Here is a 20060-nt window from a genome sequence, read left to right on the forward strand (position 1 = left end):
CTGAGAAAAGAAAGAAAGAATAATAATAATAATAATAAATATCTAGGATACAGACAAAAAATAGGAATAGATAATACAAATATTAAAGAAGAACTAAAAGAAAAATATAGACAAAGACTAACAAAAATACATCATCATCATCATTTAAGACTGATTATGCCTTTCAGCGTTCAGTCTGGAGCATAGCCCCCCTTATACAGTTCCTCCATGATCCCCTATTCAGTGTTAACATGAGCGGAGTGTGCGCTGCAGAGTGAAAATCTCATTCTGGAAACATCCCCCAGGCTGTGGCTAAGCCATGTCTCCGCAATATCCTTTCTTTCAGGAGTGCTAGTTCTGCAAGGTTCGCAGGAGAGCTTCTGTAAAGTTTGGAAGGTAGGAGACGAGGTACTGGCAGAAGTAAAGCTGTGAGTACCGGGCGTGAGTCGTGCTTCGGCAGCTCAGTTGGTAGAGCACTTGCCCGTGAAAGGCAAAGGTCCCTAGTTCGAGTCTCGGTCGGGCACACAGTTTTAATCTGCCAGGAAGTTTCATATCAGCGCACACTCCGCTGCAGAGTGAAAATCTCATTCTGGAGTCTTAATATAGTGCGCCAAAGTTGTGAGTCTGAGCTACTATGAAACATTTAAACGCATATTTACCTTTTATCTTCTAAACGGAATAAAGTAATATTTGTAGACATTTAGTTATTGAGAGGATACTGTACCAATTGTAGTGACATATTTACGTCCCGTGTAATATAATGTAATGTAACTGTTCTTATGTACTTTGCAACAACAGTTATCGATATCAGCACAGTTCTATTGGTAGCATTTCTACAGGCACAACGCAGTTGCGCAAATATTTTTGCTTAAATACAAGTCTAGTAACTGAAAAAGTAATTGAGGTTTTTAAAATGTATTTGAGAAATACAGACAGACAAAATGTACATTTGGCTTCAGTGAAGAAATGTAATGTGACCTTTAAAATAACCTACAGTTCCCAGAAAAGTGTTCGAAAAGAAACTTCATAAATTTAACATCTTTAACTTTTGTTGCACTGTCGTCCTCCGTTGTGTGTAAATAATCACTTTGGATCACTCTAATTATACCTGAATAATTCAATGCCATTAGACACATCCAAAGTGATGATAACTAACCTAATATTAATAAATTTAAATTCCATTTTGTTTTATTATTTTTTGCTTTTAGTCTACATATGGGAATAAATTGCCACTGCTGCTGAACTTCGTTCATTTTGGATAACAGTTCACGACACAGTGCCTTCCGGAACACGAACTTTGGCTAAAAAATAACTGGACTGATTTATTTCAGCAAACAGTGCGCGCAAGTTTAAACGCTACATTGGCGTCTCACATGACTCTCCCCCTCTTCACTCCCCCTACCCGTTCACCTGCCGAACTCTCAGACCTGATGGTTCAAATGGCTCTGAGCACTATTGGACTTAACTCCTGAGGTCATCAGTCCCCTAGAACTTAGAACTACTTAAACCTAACTAACCTAAGGACATCACACACATCCATGCCCGAGGCAGGATTCGAGCCTGCGACAGTAGCGGTCGCGCGGTTCCAAACTGAAGCGCCTAGAACCGCTCGGCCACTTCGGCCGGCCTCAAACCTGAGTTCTGATGGAGCGTGGCCTCCGTTTCTGTCAGACCGTGTGTCTGCAGCCCGTCGAAAATTTTCGTGTCTTGAAAGAATAACGGAGTAATTTGAAGTTTTTGGCCAGACTTGGAAAGTTCGACACAGAGTCCCATTATTCGTTGAAAGAAGTTTACAGCGATGTCAGCGGCAATGAAGAACTTCCACGAACTCGAGTTTTTGAGGCATTTAAGTGATTAAAAGGGGTCACGAAGAGACTGAAGATGCGTCAACAACGAACGGAAATATTGAAAAAATTGGGGATTTAATCCGAAAAGACCGTCGGCTGAGCGTTCGTGCCATAAGATATTGTATTCGTCAACAACGAACGGAAATATTGAAAAAATTGGGGATTTAATCCGAAAAGACCGTCGGCTGAGCGTTCGTGCCATAAGATATTGTAAGAATCGACAAAGAAACGGTTCGGCAGATTTTACACGAACTTTTTCACGTGAAGGAAGTTCATGAAAAAATGGTGCCCGAATCTGACGCCTTGAACCAAAAGACTCTCGAATTAACATTTGTGCAGAAACTCTGAAAACCATCAAAAAGGTCCCGAAATTTCTTGAAAAAATAATACGCAATGAGTCGTGGTTTGTACTAACGATCCAAACACTAAGTGCCAATCAGTACACTGAAGAGAGCTCGAATGTTAAACCAAATTTCAGAGCAATGGCAATTGTGTTTTTCGACCTACATGGGACTGCGTTCATAAATTGGTCACCTCAAGATCTTGAAGTCCTATCTGTGCTCCGTGAACGAGTGAGAAAAAAGTGGCTTGAGCTGTGGAAAGCAAAGCATTGATTCAGCATCAGGACAACGCCCTGGCCCATAGAGTGTTGACAAAGGCATTGGCTAAGCGTGGGATTACTGCGTCGGAGCACCCACCCTATTCACCTGATCTTACTCCGTGTGAATCTTTCCTTTTTCAGAAAGAACATGAACATGTTTTCAAATGTTAAAATCAAATGTTAAATTCAAACATTTCTTCGAGCAGTGGAAAATTCGCATGGAGCGGGTTAAGGATCGTGGAGGGGAGCATTGTGAACGGGATAATGTAAATATTGTGAAGAAGTAATATATATTATCTATAGCCCGATTATTTTTTAGCCAAACGTTTTACTGGTTGAAGTTGTTCGGCAAATCTATCGTATTTGGCGCAATCCTCTCTCGCTCTCGCTCCCTCCCTCCCTCCCTCCCTCCCTCCCGTGTGGGCCCTTAAAGTGTCAACTGAAATGCAATTTTAATCGTACTACAGGGTGTCAATAAATGTTTACCCTGATTTCAAAATTAAATATTAATTAAAATTGTGATGGTAACTATTTTTTACAGTTCTACTAGGGAACCCATGGAAAGTTTGTGTCCCGTTATGGGAAGAAAGCATCGGATGTGATGTTAATCATAACAAGGGTGGAAATTTGTTTTAGCAGCGGGGTAGGTTCAGAAATGGACAAACAGCAGCAGACCATCTGTTTCGAGAGAGACTTTGCAGGCAGTTCAAACCTCATTCACGAGATCGCCACAGAAATAGAGTAGACAAGGTTAGCGGAAACTTCAAGTGCCAAAGAGTACAGTGATAAATTGGTTCGCAAATGTCTTAAAATGTATGCGTGCAAGGTCCAGGCCGGCCGCTGTGGCCGAGCGGTTCTAGGCGCTTCAGTGCAGAACCGCGCTGCTGCTACAGTCGCAGATTCGAATCCTGCCTCGGGCATGGATGTGTGTGATGTCCTTAGGTTAATTAGGTTTAAGTAGTTCCAAGCCTAGGGAACAGATGACCTCAGATGTTAAGTCCCATAGTGCTTAGAGCAATTTGAACCATTTTTTGAACAAGGTCCAGATTGTTCGGGCATTACGACCAGATGATCGCCCAAAATTTGAACAATTTGCAGTGAACATGCTGAACCGTTTGGACGAGGACAATGATTTCTTGAAGCGTGTGTGTTTTTCCGATAAGGTCACATTACATGTCTGTGGCTCAGTTAACCGCCATAATGTTCGGATCTGGAGATCGGAAAATCCTATGTCGTACAAGAACACATTCGGGATAGTCCAAAGCTTAATGTGTGGTGTGAGTTAATGTTTGATCGAGTGATCGGCCCATTTTTCTTTCTCGAATGCAATGCAAGTGGATTGTTTGCCGAGACAGGTTTGTGAATTATACCACTGCCCAGCTACAGGAAATGCAAGACACTATCATATTTTAACAAGATAGGCTCTAGAAGTCGGAGATTTTCGTAATGAAACATTCCACAATAGGTGGATTGGTAGAGACGGCCCAATTGCATGGCCCTCGAGATCGCCCCGTTAGATTTCTTTCTTTTGGGGTGTGTGAAGAATAATGTGACATTGAGAAAGGTTTGTTCCAGCGTTTTGTCCTGTGGCCCTGTCTGTGTAGTACGGACACAGTCGACATCGACGTGCCAAAAGGGGGGACAGCACCCATGTGGCACTATTTACAGATGATACTGCCATTTGTGCTAGCCACCCGAACCCCAATTACATCGTGCTCAGCATGCTATCTTGATCAAATTACACAATGGTGTAACTTGTGGTAAATTAAAATAGACCGGACGAAATGCAACACATTGATATTCACTATCAGGAGACCCACAAACAGACAACCCTCTATAAACGGAAGGGGTCTCCAGTGGTGCGACACTATCAGATAGGCTTTACCATTGTTCAAGCTCAGCGGGTTGACCACCGAAGCTAAATTACAAATCTGGAAGATGGTCGTCTTTACAACTATATTATATGGTTGTGAGAGCTGGGTCATGGTCGCAGACACTCACTTAATAAAAGTGCAAACCATTCAAATTAAAGGCCATAGAGTAATCACGAACGCTGCCTAGTTCGTCCGTAAGACATCAATACATAGGGACAGACATACCCACCCTCACCACAGATCTTTTGCTATGCTATGAGCAATGCTGAAAGGGAACTATTCCTAGAAGATTACTCAGCGTGCTGTGGAATGTGTATAATATGGATTGCCGATAAATAAAATATTTTCAGACTTGTAAAAGCTGAAATCTTATGCCCCAAGTTACATCGCAGTTTCGCGAGAACGTGAACCGCAAGAATTTAAAAAATGGGTCTCCACCAGTTGAGTTGCAACTATTACAACAAATTGATTGAACTGAAAAGTGTAGAACTGTTGATTCATTTAGAGATGGGGATGTTGTTACCAAACATTTTCATGAGAAATTTACTTGTCGATCCCCATTCTTGAGGTGTAGCGTCGCTGCAAATACTCCCGGGCTCTTCTGCTGTGCTGCTGTACATGCAAAACTATTCGTGTAATGTACGAAATAAATTCCAGGTTACGGATCTTCCTTAAAATTTCTTTATTAGGACGCAAGAAGTTCGGCGGCGAAAAATATGAAAGGAAGTTCTACGTGCTGTGTTGTTGATGGTTGTTAGCAAAGTGCCTCCCTGCTGTTAGCAAACCGCTGATATTTGTATGAATTACAACAATCACAGACAATCAGAATTTACAAATTTTAAGAAATGACAAAAGTGCGTAACAAAACTAATTCACCTACATAGAAAAATAACGAAAATACTGATTTACAATTTGTTGTGGACGCGGACATATTTTCGTTAAGAATTCCAAAGTAATTTACAACTTCCCAGAATATAACACTACATATTACATTTTAGTTAATTACAGTCGAAAGAAAGAGCGACAATTACTCCTGCCATATGTATGAATACCAAATAACATCTTTGTCAACTAGCAGATTTGCCGAAAATAAATTTGTAAGCTGCAAAATACCCTTTGTTTATGTAGATCATCACGGTTTTTGATAAGTATTGATTGACAGACTCGTCGGCGTAGCAAGTTTAGATCAATTACTAAGTAATTATTGAAAACAAAATATTCCTAGCATGTTTACAGGCTTGTTATTGAGCGCAGAATAGAATAGCAAACTCAGATTTTACACAAATTGTCTCAAACAGATTAATTACTGGTATAGGTGCAATGTAGCGTAGTAGATTAAACTATTAATTAAGCATAAAATAAAATGTAAGTTTTTCAGGGGATGGCAAAAGATCCTAATGGGGTGTTTTATTACAATGCCCAGTCACGATGTGCTCGTCGGGCACAATCGCACCAGACAGGTCGCAAAATGTGTAGCAAGGGATTGAATACCGACTCGATATTTTGCGTGTTACCAGGGGTGCACATGTTGACGCGTATTACCTGTATTAAATGTTTATGTAAAGTTGAAAACTTAATGAGTAGAGGCATATGTGTAAACATTTATGGAGAGCCTGTGAGTAAGTGGTGCTGCGTTGCGCTGCCGGCAGTGCTCAAGTGCCTGCGGCTGTCGGCGGACCCGGTGCGGCTGCGCCTGAAGCGCGACCCCGTGATCAAGGCGCGCGTGCGCAGCTTCCTGGCGGGCCGCGAGGAGCCCGCGCGGCCGCGGCCGCCCCCCGCCGCCCCCGGCGCCGCCTCCCCGGCGCCCGCCGTCCCGGCCGCCGGCGACGCCGCCTCCCCCACCGGCGCCGCGCAGCAGCGCCCGCCGCAGCCGCGCTGCGAGGCCTTCATGATGACGGGCGACGTCATCCTCAACCTGTCGCGCACGCAGCACAGCTGCGCTGCCGCCGCCGTGCTGCCCCGCAACTCGCACAAAAAGGCAAGTCTTACTCACATCCCACACCATTTTGTTGACCTGACGGTCTCATAAGTAAAGACTGTGGCATGAAGGGAAGATTTACTTCGCCAAATAGGACAGCTATTTGCGGTAAGTATAGGTGCCCATATAGCGGGTGATCAAAAAGTCAGTATAACTTTGAAAACTGAATTAATCACGGAATAATGTAGATAGAGAGGTACAAATTGACACACATGCTTGGAATGACATGGGGTTTTATTAGAACCAAAGAAATACAATCGTTCAAAAAATGTCCGACAGACGGCGCTTCATCTGATCAGAATAGCAATAATTAGCATAACAAAGTAAGACAAAGCAAAGATGATGTTATTTAGAGGAAATGCTCAATATGTCCACCATCATTCCTCAACAATAGCTGTAGTCGAGGAATAATGTTGTGAACAGCACTGCAAAGCATGTCCGGAGTTATAGTGAGGCATTGGCGTCCTATGTTGTCTTTCAGCATCCCTAGAGATGTCAGTCGATCACGATACACTTGCGACTTCACGTAACCCCAAAGCCAATAATCGCACGGACTGAGGTCTGGGGACCTGGGAGGCCAAGCATGGCGAAAGTGGCGGCGGAGCACACGATAATCACCAAACGACGCGCGCAAGACATCTTTCACGCATCTAGCAATATGGGATGGAGAGCCATCCTGCATAAACATCGTACGTTCCAGCAGGTGTTTATCAGCCAGACTGGGAATGATGCGATTCTGTAACATATCGGCGTACCTCTCGCCCATCACGGTAGCAGTTACAAAACCAGAATCGCGCATTTCCTCGAAGAAAAAAGGCCCGACAACGGTAGATGTGGTAAATCCAACCCATACCGTGACTTTCTCGTCGTGCAATGGAGTTTCCACGACAGTTGTACGATTTTCGGTAGCCCAAATTCTGCAGTTGTGGGCGTTGGCAGACCCTCGGAGCGTGAAACGAGCTTCGTCGGTCCACAACACGTTACTCAACCAATCGTCATCTTCCGCCATCTTTTGAAACGCCTACGCCGCAAATGCCCTCCACTTCACTAAACCGCTAGGTAACAGTTCATGATGCCGATGGATTTTGGACGGATAGTATCGGAGGATACGCCTCAGTGCCAACCAACCAGTAGTGTATGGAATGCCGGTGCGACTGCTCGAGCGCTGACTCCCCCGTGCGTAGACGAATCCGCTACAGTCTCCATTTCTTCCTGAACTGTCTCAGCAGCATTACGCCTTGTGCTCGGTCGGCCACTACGGGGTCTACCGTCTAAACAACCCGTGGCTTCGGACTTCGAAATCATTCTCGCCACAGCTGCATGTGTCAACGGACCTTTACCCGTTCGAATCCCCTTCCTATGGCGATAGGATCGTAACGCTGAACTAGCACATTCCCCATTCTGATAATACAGCTTCACTAAAAGCGCCTTTTCAGGTAACGGCAACATGCTGCGACTGCTGGCGCATCTGATTCTCTCTCTCATTACTGTCCAGCGCCATCTGTCGGACATTTTGTGCACTTTGTTTTTTGTTTGGTTCTAATAAAACCCCATGTCATTCCAAGCACGTGTGTCAATTTTTACCTCTCTATCTACATTATTCCATGGTTTATTAAGTTTTCAAATTTATACTGACTTTTTGATCACCCGGTATGTGTGTGTGTGTGTGTGTGTGTGTGTGTGTGTGTGTGTGTGTGTGTGTATGTGTGTCATTTTCGTAATAATAAGAGGAGGAGTGTAAACCCGGTGCCGGCACATAGCCTACTCCTCTCGAAGAGCGCCAAGGGGACCGCCGAGTTTAACGTTGCGCCGTGGAACTTTTAACTACTCAAACTCGGAAAATGAGTACAGAGTGACATTTATTAAGACAAGAATGTTACATTTATCTGGTATGTTACCAATCTCATCAAAACAAAATCTTCGTAAAACTGACAATACCGTTAACTTCCAGAGCAGGAACACTTTGAATAATAAACTGTTGCAGAAAGGCCATGTTCATTGTCGAAAGCAACACCACAGTGCTTCCCTATCACTAATTTTCAAACATGTAAGTTATTCCACGTTTCACATTGATAACAACGCCGTAATATTAACAGCACATACATGGGTCCAAAACGAGTGCAACTCAATTATTCAAACACAAATTTAAGTGCGAACCTTTCAATTACTCCCAGTCGTTCTACACCAATATATTATAACTTTGTACAGAGTGCCCCTTACACTCTTATTTGAAAATTTTCACTTAATACCAGTAATAGCATTACTAAAATTTGAAACTAACAGTAGCATTACTAAAACTCAAAATTATTATCTAATTCATTCACGAATAAATTTAGAAGCAAATTAATATAGGACATAAGGAACATCAAGATGCGAAACAAACATTTACATACTCTACTGGCCATTAAAATTACTACACCACGAAGATGACGTGCTACAGAAGCGAAATTTAACCGATAGGAAGAATATGCTGTGATACGCAAATGATTAGCTTTTCAGAGCATTCACACAAGGTTGGCGCCGGTGGCGACACCTACAACGTGCTGACATGAGGAAAGTTTCCAACCGATTTCTCATACACAAACAGCAGTTGACCGGCGTTGCCTGGTGAAACGTTGTTGTGATGCCTCGTGTAAGGAGGAGAAATGCGTACCATCACGTTTCCGAAGGTCGGATTGAAGCCTATCGCGATTGCGGTTTATCGCTTCGCAACATTGCTGCTCGCGTTGGTCGGGATCCAATGACTGTTAGCAGAATATGGAATCGGTGGGTTCAGGAGGATAATACGGAACGCCGTGCTGGTTCTCAACAGCCTCGTATCACTAGCAGTCGAGATGACAGGCATCTTATCCGCATGGCTGTAACGGACCGTGCAGCCACGTCTCGATCCCTGGGTCGACAGATGGGGACGTTTGGAAGACAACAACCATCTGCACGAACAGTTCGATGACGTTTGCAGCAGCACGGACTATCAGCTCGGAGAAAATGGCTGCGGTTACCCTTGACGTTGCATCATAGACAAGAGCGCCTGCTACGGTGTACTCAACGTCGAACCTGGGTGCACGAATGGCAAAACGTCATTTTTCGGATGAATCAAGGTTCTGTTTACAGCATCATGATGGTCGCATCCGTGTTCGGCGACATCGCGGTGAACGCACATTGGAAGCATGTATTCGTCATCGCCATACTGGCGTATCACCCGGCGTGATGGTATGGGGTTCCATTGGTTATACGTCTCGGTCACCTCTTGTTCGCATTGACGGCACTTTGAACAGTGGACGTTACATTTCAGATGTGTTACGACCCTTCATTCGATTATTACGAAACCCCACATTTCTGCAGGATAATGCACGACGGCATGTTGCAGGTCCTGTACGGGCCTTTCTGGATACAGAAAATGTTCGACTGCTGCCCTGGCCAGCACATTCTCCAGATCTCTCACCAATTGAAAACGTCTGGTCAATGGTGGCCGAGCAACTGGCTTGTCACAAGACTCCAGTCACTACTCTTGATGAACTGTGGTATCGTGTTGAAGCTGCATGGGCAGCTGTACCTGTACACGCCATCCAAGCTCTGTTTGACTCAGTGCCCAGGCGTATCAAGGCCGTTCTGGGTACTGATTTCTCAGGATCTATGCACCCAAATTGCGTGAAAATGTAATTACATGTCAGTTCTAGTATAATATATTTGTCCAATGAATGGGCGTTTATCATCTGCATTTCTTCTTGGTGTAGCAATTTTAATGGCTAGTAGTGTAACTTGCGTGAAAATGTAATTACATGTCAGTTCTAGTATAATATATTTGTCCAATGAATGGGCGTTTATCATCTGCATTTCTTCTTGGTGTAGCAATTTTAATGGCTAGTAGTGTAACTTGCAAACATCGGCAAAATGGCTCATGCAGTTGCATCTTCTGTCACAAGCATGGTTTATTTCCACTCGTGTAACCGTAGTTATTTGTTCGGGTCTTTTTGTTTACGGTCCACACAGATAGCAGATAGTTACCATCCGTAAGTTTCATATCAAGCAGAGACACCATACGATACACTTACTGCTGTACATCAAGGTGTAGGAAAATCCAGGTGAGGTCCGGTGATACAGTTAGCATTTCACAGTTCCGTGACAATGATTTGATACGGAAAAGTGCACTCCCCACATCACTGTACTGTGAACTGTGTACTCGCACCACAGCGTACACACAAACCCGATGGGCAAACAACCACCAATAATAACGTCTGTTCCGCGATGTGAGTTCCGTACTGCCTAGGGGGCTACGAGGCAAAGACCAACTAATACCGCCCATGAGTTTGCTGCAAAAGACAGTGACAATAAGCAACGAATGACGTCAGTTCACAGTAGCAAATTCCCTCCCATGAAGAATTACTCAGAAGGCCGATCACATAACAATCCCTTGTCTCGGATTATCCAAGCTATACGACAAGAAGCTGCTCCCATCTACCACGTTCCATGAAGAGAAACATACCATCATGACCATGCTATACGGGCCTCTTTCCTCTCTGAACGCAGTGACTTGTCTCGACAGTAATCACTACAAATTTCAGCGTCAGTCACAGAGCACTGCCTGCCGCAGCCCCACTTGTTACATACTTGCTTTTTATCGCTCCGCGGTTCCCCATGTAACGTCTGATCCGGCTGCCGCCGCCGTCGTAGTTCCAGCGATGCGCGACATGCAGGCCATCGACGGCCACAAACATATATATTGGCAAAGATGTGCCAACCAGCACAGCGTTCCCATTCGACGCACGGATCACCGTAAACACATGCGCCCACTTCTTGAGACACCGCTTAGGGGTCTGGAATTTAACCTGGGCCATGGGCGCCACCGCTCCTCCTGCCGCAAAGGCAAAGGGAAAATTGCCAGGAGCGCAGCGTACGCTGACGGTCATCCATCCAAGTACAGGGCACGATCTGACGGAAGCCGGCATATCTGCATCGGCACGGTAGTTGCCTGTCTCACCAGTCGTTTATAATGATCGGGGGGCCTGCTGGTAGGACGTAGCTGAGCCTCTCGCCACTTGACTTGCCCCAATGATTCTTCGGCTTGCGTACGCCATCCACCTTACGATGCTCCATTTTTTTTCTTTACAGACGGTTTTTCTCCCTTCCGCTCTTCCTTTCCCATTTGTCTGTCCATCTCATTTTAGTTTGACGCTTCCAGGACGGCGGGACCGAGGATCTGGTACTTTAATCTCTTAAAAAAAATCGATCCAGTCTAATTCAGTCCATTCCATCCATCCACCTGGGGCTATAGTTTGTTGAACAGTAGTGCTAAAACTGGATACAAATACAGCGTGAAGTCAAACTCCATGAACAAAATTTCGGAGGTTGTTGAAGGATATTTTCTGAGCATTTTGTCTAAAGTTGCCGTAGTCTCGTTGCACAGTAATTATGTAATTGTCATGTACTCGGCTTCTTACCCCGATTACCTTTGCTTTGTGTGAAAATTCGTTGGAAACAGCCGTGAAGCCTGTAACATTGGATCAGCAAAACGTGCAACACGAAATACAGAGCATTGCAGCAACCCTCGGAAGGATGCAAAACTAGTGTGATTTGATTGCCGTCGCTGCGCGAACAGCTTAGCACACGTTATATGTTAATTTTTTTTTTTTTTTTTTTTGCATTCTAGAGTATACATCCAACGAATTCTGAAGCCACCACGTAAATCACTGTGTCTTGGGCCACCGTGCAAAACTAGGAATCAGGTTGGATCATTACAAAGTAGTCTTTAATGACATGTTTTCTTGTGCGCTATCTTCATCACACGGCCATTCATGCGTTCTAACAGGACACGAGTTCATCCGATGGTACGTATTTGTAGACACTTCATTTCTTATTTCTTGGTCCAGTCGCGATGTGCTCACACACACACAGTAGAGTCCGCCGATGTAAAGGGTGAAGTGGGCTACAGGGAGGTCACCAGCTGGGGAACCTGATGGGCAGTAAAGTGCGAGCAAGGTGTTGCTATTCCACACTTGTACGTTCCCGGCCTTTGTACTCTGCTACAGTTACTTCACAGATGTTATCGAGGGGAAAAAAAACGTATGGGTTTATAATTCTCGCACCACTTCAGAGACGAATTGTGTAAATACACTACTGGCCATTACAATTGCTACACCAAGAAGAAATGCAGATGATAAACGGGTATTCATTGGACAAATATGCTATACTAGAACTGACATGTGATTACATTTTCACGCAATTTGGGTGCATAGATCCTGAGAAATCAGTACCCAGAACAACCACCTCTGGCCGTAATAACGGCCTTGATACACCTGGGCATTGAGTCAAACAGAGCTTGGATGGCGTGTACAGGTACAGCTGCCCATACAGCTTCAATACGATACCACAGCTCATCAAGAGTAGTGACTGGCGTATTGTGACGAGCCAGTTGCTCGACCAGACGTTTTCAATTGTTGGGAGATCTGGAAAATATGCTGGCCAGAGCAGCAGTCGAACATTTTCTGTATCCAGAAAGGCCCGTACAGGACCTGCAACATGCGGTCGTGCATTATCCTGCTGAAATGTAGGGTTTCGCAGGGATCGAATGAAGGGTAGAGCCACGGGTCGTAACACATCTGAAATGTAACGTCCACTGTTCAAAGTCCCGTCAGTGCGAACAAGAGGTGACCGAGACGTGAAACCAATGGCACCCCATACCATCCCGCCGGGTGATACGCCAGTATGGCGATGACGAATACACGCTTCCAATGTGCGTTCACCGCGATGTCGCCAAACACGGATGCGACAATCATGATGCTGAAAAAATGAAGTTTTGCCATTCATGCACCCAGGTTCGTCGTTGAGTACACCATCGCAGGCGCTCCTGTCTGTGATGCAGCGTCAAGGGTAACCGCAGCCATGGTCTCCGAGCTGATAGTCCATGCTGCTGCAAACGTCGTCGAACCGTTGTCTTGCAAACGTCCCCATTTGTTGACGCAGGGATGGAGACGTGGCTGCACGATCCGTTACAGCCATGCGGATAAGATGCCTGTCATATCGACTGCTAGTGATACGAGGCCGAAGTAATCCAGCACGGCGTTCCGTATTACCCTCCTGAACCCACCGATTCCATATTCTGCTAACAGTCATTGGATCTCGACCAACGCGAGCAGCAATGTCGCGATACGAGAAACCGCAATCGCGATAGGCTACAGTTCGACCTTTATCAAAGTCGGAAACATGATGGTACGAATTTCTCCTCCTTACACGGGGCATCACAACAACGTTTCACCAGGCAACGCCGGTCAACTGCTGTTTGTGGATGAGAAATCGGTTGGAAACTTTCCTCATGTCAGCTACACGTTGTAGGTGTCACCACCGGCGCCAACCTTATGTGAATGATCTGAAAAGCTAATCATTTGCATATTACAGCATCTTCTTCATATCAGTTAAATTTCGCGTCTGTAGCACGTCATCTTCGTGGTGTAGCAATTTTAGTGGCCAGTAGTGTATTATATGTATCAGACAAAGACGGCACCACACAATGGGTGATAATAAACTTTGTGCAAAATAGAGAATGGACATTGAGGTTATTGTGTCCGACTGTGATCTGTACCATAATTTCCATTCTTTACGAGCCGGCCGCTGTGGCCGAGCGGTTCTCGGCGCTTCAGTCCGGAACCGCGCCGCTGCTACGGTCGCAGGTTCGAATCCTGCCTCCGGCATGGATGTGTGTGATGTCCTTAGGTTAGTTAGGTTTAAGTAGTTCTTAGTTCTAGGGGGCTGATGTCCTCAGATGTTAAGTCACATAGTGCTTAGAGCCATTTGGACCATGCTTTACGTTCTCTGCCTCGCTAAATGATTTAAGGACAAAATACGCACTTAATTGTAGTAAGGCAACTATTCAGTTCACTGACTTCTACAAATTACAAAAAAGTTTTTCAGTGAATCTGTACAATGCTGAATTTTCCAGAAGCAGAATCCATCACGAGCACTCGCGTATTGAAAATATGGACCAAGTTTTATTGCCCCTCTCTTAAAAGAAATAGGGCGACCGCGCACGCACAAATATTTTCATATCATATCTTTCCATTAATTAATGTGTTTCAAACACCTTCCTTCATGGCTGGAACATGCAGTTCCACATGTTCTCTGAGCGAGAAATGATACGAAACATTCTTATCACTTCTGTTTTCCTATTTATCTGCCCTAACTTTCCACAATGCTGGCAGTGATTTATAATTTTCGAGAAACTCTTAATCAGAACACTCTCTCGTCTTGATTTGAACTCATTTTCAACACAACAACGAACGCAGAGATATCCAGCTCGCGACAGACTGGCTAGGTCAGGGGTCACCAAGTAATATTGGGTGGCGTCCGGATACTTTTGAAAATTTATATTGAGGTCAAAAAAACTCACATTCCTTGCTAATATTATTTTAATTTTCACTCAGAGAATAATGTGAACAGCAACAGGTAGGCATAACTGTACTCAAAAATCAATGGGGAAAAAAAACATTTGCGGTCTTACGCAGTTTTAAAAGCTAGGTTCACGCAGGGAACGGGTTATGCGAAGAGCGTGCTCAAGGTGGGCGATCGTTAATCTTGAGAGCTATTGGCTCTTTAAAAAAAAAAAATTAAATAAATGGTTGTATCTCCGTCATAAATTGCATTAGGAAGTACCTTTCTTATTTCTTGATGGTGACTTTTTTGTGTGACCATACAAGCGAAAGTCTTTGTACAAAAGCTACTACTGCAGTGACGACGATCAAAGCAGCAGTATGGGCGATTCAGCAGTAGATAGACCGCATACGATAGACACTGGAGAACACAGAGTTTCACAAACATATATGTGGAGCCAAACATAATAGCAGTAAAAGGCAATTTTGTTGCAATTTTCTTATATTTCTGGAATATTTTTCCTCAAAAATTCTACAGTGGACGTAGTTCTATGCATTTGCAAGGAAATGTTATCTCCATTTGGAGGAAAGGCTTTGAATGGCGGTCAACTTCGCAGCCACATCAGTTCATTCTGCCGCTGGAGAAATTTCAGAAGACGATTTTAAGAATCGCGACTTCTGTATCTCAGCGTAATCTTGGAATGTTGCTGCAAATTCCTTCCTAAGATCAGACGTAAAATTTGAAAATACAGCAGTGCCTTTTTCAGAATTATTTTTATATTCAAGAATTGTTGGAAAGTGAATTTATCTTGAATTACATTTCTTTTTCAAAGATCTTCAGTTTGTGATGGAAAGAACACATGCGTTGTATCAGATCGCATATTAATTTACCATTTCCGTGTAGCTCAGTACTTGAGCGCATTTGAACGTTTCAGAACGTCTTACAGGAAAGCCACAGATAGAATATTGCGCTCGATCGCTAGGAACTCCCAGCTCCTTGTCTACGAAAGAGGTTAGTTCTTCTCTTGTTTGCCAAAACCTTTTATTAATCACTTGACCTTTACGTTGCCAACGAGCATTATTATGCTGCATTGAGTCAGAATGCGACGAATCGCACTCAGATAGAAACTCTTTGTACTGTCTGTGCTGAAGAGCAGGACGAGACCCCATAAAATCAATCAACTTGCTCAAGCTGTCCATTACTTATATCAGAGTGGTACTAAGTTTTCCACAGAGCTACCTGGTGAATTACGCGCTGATAAGATAGGGGCCCAGCATTCTTATCCTCGATTTTCTTCACTAGTCCCTTTTCTTTGCCGATCATCGCCGTGGCACCATCGCTTGAAAGAGACATCATTTTATCATAACATGACTTTTTTTGATATAGTCATCAAAACTCCTAAATAAATTTTTTCTGCAAGTCTTGTCTTTAAAAGGCAATATTGCTAGTAATTCTTTCCTACGTGATTTACTTTCAATATAAAAAAAGTCGCACGAAACTGGGCATTTGTTCTTCATTAAAGTGTCAAATATTAAAGTGCTATGGCATGGCAAGGCGTCTTTTGCCGAAGTTCGAGTAAAGTAATATTACTGTCAGCAGCCAAAATGCCGGTTCATCTTGTATTGATTGTTGTTGACAACGAATTCCATGAATTGCGGCAACAACGTTCTGTTTTTCTTCAAAAAGTGCCGCAGCCACTTCCAACTTTTTTTTTCTATCTCGGTGTTTGAAAATGGCTTCTGCTGTTTATTGAATGCCCAAGACGCGCGCAACGCTTTTTCGGCAGATTTTTGCTTTTATGCTCATTGAGCGGTTTTGTAAGGCCGTCTTTATTATATTTATTTATTTATTTTTGCAAGAAGCTAGATATGTCTACAGATTGTGTTTTGGAAAGCTACACTACTCACATGGGAATTTTTATGGCATTTTTGATGAGATGTTCACTAGTGTCGCTTTAAATTAACACCTTTAACGCAAGCGACAGTTTTGTTGCATATGAGGCAAACTGAAACAGCTCTACCACGCAGCGTAAAAATTCTAAAGATACCGCCGCCCTGCACAAAGCGCGTGCCGATCCACTGAAAAGGAGCCACTTCCATGTCACACACCCGCCGCCGCCGCCTCCGTGAACACCCGCTCGAAGGATGACAGTGTCATTTCACATCAAAGTTTCATAAAGCGGCGTTAAGCTTTCGTTGGATATGAACACAAAAATTGTGTTAAAATGAATATGCCTACTCCGATTAAAAGAGACTTCATATGTTGCCAGAGTCAGAGATCGATTTATAAAATTCACTATCTCATTAAATAAAACTCTTGCGTTGCCTTCGGGTGTGCAGAGCTTTTGTGTGGATCAACACAGCACGCATGTGCCGGCGTGCCAGCTTGCTCTCCCCTCTTCAGCGCACCCTCCTGCGCTACGTAGGCGTAGCGAATGAGTATTTAATTTACTTACTAACCTTAAGAACTCGAACCAAATGAGTCACGTAACTACTTGTAAAACAGTATTGAAAGTGGTTAGGGTAACACTAAAACGTATTGTTAGCTACAGAAAAATGATTTTTTAAATGATGTTGTTGACTATACTTCCAAACTATTGTTGGCAGTCCAGTTTTTGACCTAACGCGGTCCGCCAGTTGCCGACCGTTGGGCTAGGGTATTGTTAATGCTACCCCCCAGACGGCACAGTAGTTCTGGGCAGAGCAATATATTTCAAAAAAGTTTTTAGTGCGCGTGTTATGGCATGCCACGTTTCCATAACTGGTACAAATACTGCAAGGTGAGACTGCACTAGAAAATTTCAAGTCTTCGAAAGAACTGCTACTAGTCACGTTATCGTAGCGTTATCTGAACATTTTTTCCATTCAACCTGTGTTCTGTCAAGAAACTTTCGTGAATCATACTTCAAGCTCCTGAGGTCAATTTTTCATCCATCTTCTTATGTTTTCAACGAAGTAGAACAATTACCACAGCAGCAACATCTTTTATCGTCCAACATTCGGAATCCCAGTGTTATCGACTATGTAATTGACATCAGTGAGCAGTCTGGGGAGGGCGTTTTTATTTAATCGTATGGTGATTTTATACAATATACAGTTGATATAAGGCAAATGATTTTATAAAATATACATTTGATATTAGACAAGATAAAACCTTAAAGTCTGTGTTTTTCAACCAGTTAATTAAGCTGGGTGTGAGAGTGAACAAGTCATTGGGAATTCCAGGGTATGAATGAAGTCGACCGCGTTTGAGTAAATGTTCAATTGTCTGCTCTTCTTGATTACATTCACACATTGGTGAACTGATCCAGCCCCATTTGTATCTGGAGTACCTACAACAACCATGTCCAGTCCTTACCCTGTTGAGGCGGCACCAAAGCTTCCTTGGTAAGTCAAAACCTTTTGGCTTCTTTGTGGAAGATGGGCTCTTGCACAGTATTGTTGATCGTTTAAGTGCCGCTCAACGAGTCATAACGCAGTAGAAACGTTTGTCAGCGCAATGATATAGACTGAAATATCAGACTAACAGCTGAAATACAAAATCAAAGCAAATTAAAATTATTTTTCTTGGGGGAAATAATTTTCTTGCATTGGCTATTATTCATGTCCATTTTACCTACTATGACGCTTCGGCTGTGTAGCCATTCATTTCAGGTTACACTTATTTTCATGAGCAATCCGTAATTAACAACTAAAATTATTTTCCTGGTAAAGATTTTACGTAACATTGGAGTACGCAGTACCGCTCAGTTAGGCATGCATGGTGTGGCCAAAATTTAAGTAGCTAGAAAAAAGTTTCCAAATCTGACGCGAAAGCTCCGCCAGGTAATGGACAGAACTGTTCATTACAAGAGATACTGGAAAAAGACGCCGATGCATGATCCCTTTGATGTTTGGATTACGTTTCTAAGGGATTTATTTTTATTCATACTGGGATCATATCACAATGATGCAGGAACTTCCGTGGTAATATAATGAAAACAAAAGCTCAGAATATTTACGTACAGAAAATACATGAGTATACTGTAGTTGGTAAACTCTACAGAGGATTGTCGGGGAAATCTAAGATGGCGGAACAGCTGCTATGACGATGGGACAGGTCGGTCGTGGAATGCTGCACATAAAACTCTCGTTTTATATTGGCAGCCGTTCACATTTGTCTATGCCCGGTTTTAAAATATTTACACTGCTTCATTTCCTGAACTATAAATTGCAGTGAGATAGTCATGACTCATGAATAACTTGCTTTACCTTCTTTTAGACTTGCTTTACCTTCTTTTAGACTTGCTTTACCTTCTTTTAGACTTGCTTTACCTTTTTTTAGACTTGCTTACCTTTTTTTAGACTTGCTTTAGATTTGACTTACAAAAATCACAGTAAACTTTACGGCCAACTAATAAATGTTAAAAATGAGGTATTAGTGCGCGTTGGTTACAAGGTATGTAAGTTCTGTGAAGTTTCTAGATGAAACAGTACTATTCCACGCATTTTTTGCGAGTTTATAACCCCATCACCGACACAGCCTACTTTAAGTTGGTAGACAATCGCAACTTGTATTTCGTAGACGTCCAGCAGAGAGTAGAAACAGTTAAATACTTCTACTCTATGACGCCCAGTAGGCTAAAGGAATTCTAGTATGCTGTCTAATGAGGGCAAATGAAATTTAAAATATGAAAATCGAATGCAACATGAGAAGGAATAGAGCTATATTAAAGAGCAGGCTCAACGATTTTAAAGTATTCTTAGGCTAGAAAGCTAAATAGTTATACTTTCGTAGTACCCTTGCTATCATCGGGCAGTTTTAAAAACACTGTAGTGTTTATTATTATCGTTATTATTATTATTATTGTGACAATTTGGCTAGTGATGTACCTGGGTTGTTAGTGAAAGTTACGGAGGTCTGTACATATCATTCTTTCAGTCCCGGTGAAAATAATTTTTCGAAATGTTTATTTCGTTATTCCTGGCAGTTACATTCTTGTTTACTCTTGTGCTACGCTGTCTGTATGTTGTAACATCTTCCTGCCCCGACACCACCATGTGCCTCTAATACAGGTAGGCATAAAGAAAAGATTGGCTAGCGCAACATTCTGCAGTACGCCTTTGTTAGACAGTCAAAGCCGTCTCTGCTATCTGACATTGAACATAAAGGTTTCTATCTCACAACTGTCGGACAGTTTTTCTTGTTTGAATTCTAAGTGCCAAAACCAATCTCTTACGCAAACTTATTTTTCTTTCTTTTTCACCGGATCTCAGTTTAATTTTGTTGGATGTACGAAAGTGGTGAATTGCGACAGACTTTATTATAAAATTAGTGTCAAAGAGATCAGCTTACACGTAAAGCAAAGCACAGTCGGTTTACGATTTCTGAGCGTGTAAAAAGGAAGATTTTCTATCATTCACACGGAAGTTTGTTTTGGC

At 43.1% G+C, this 20060-nt stretch overlaps 1 protein-coding gene across 4 annotated transcripts in view; it reads left to right on the forward strand.

Annotated features, from left to right (window-relative positions):
* Nucleotides 1-20060, forward strand: part of LOC126417220 (PH and SEC7 domain-containing protein-like) — an 826610-nt gene that overhangs the window by 580983 nt on the left and 225567 nt on the right. For all 4 annotated transcript variants that reach the window (XR_007575542.1, XM_050085103.1, XM_050085104.1 and 1 more), the window contains exon 3: nt 5951-6279. Coding sequence is in view for 3 of the 4 variants with exons in the window: in XM_050085103.1 (XP_049941060.1) it covers nt 5951-6279 (329 nt within the window). In the remaining variant the exon portion in view is untranslated. The remainder of the gene's footprint in view (nt 1-5950; nt 6280-20060) is intronic.

The sequence above is a fragment of the Schistocerca serialis genome, chromosome 1, assembly GCF_023864345.2.
Source record: "Schistocerca serialis cubense isolate TAMUIC-IGC-003099 chromosome 1, iqSchSeri2.2, whole genome shotgun sequence".
NCBI classification, from domain to species: Eukaryota; Metazoa; Arthropoda; class Insecta; order Orthoptera; family Acrididae; genus Schistocerca; species Schistocerca serialis.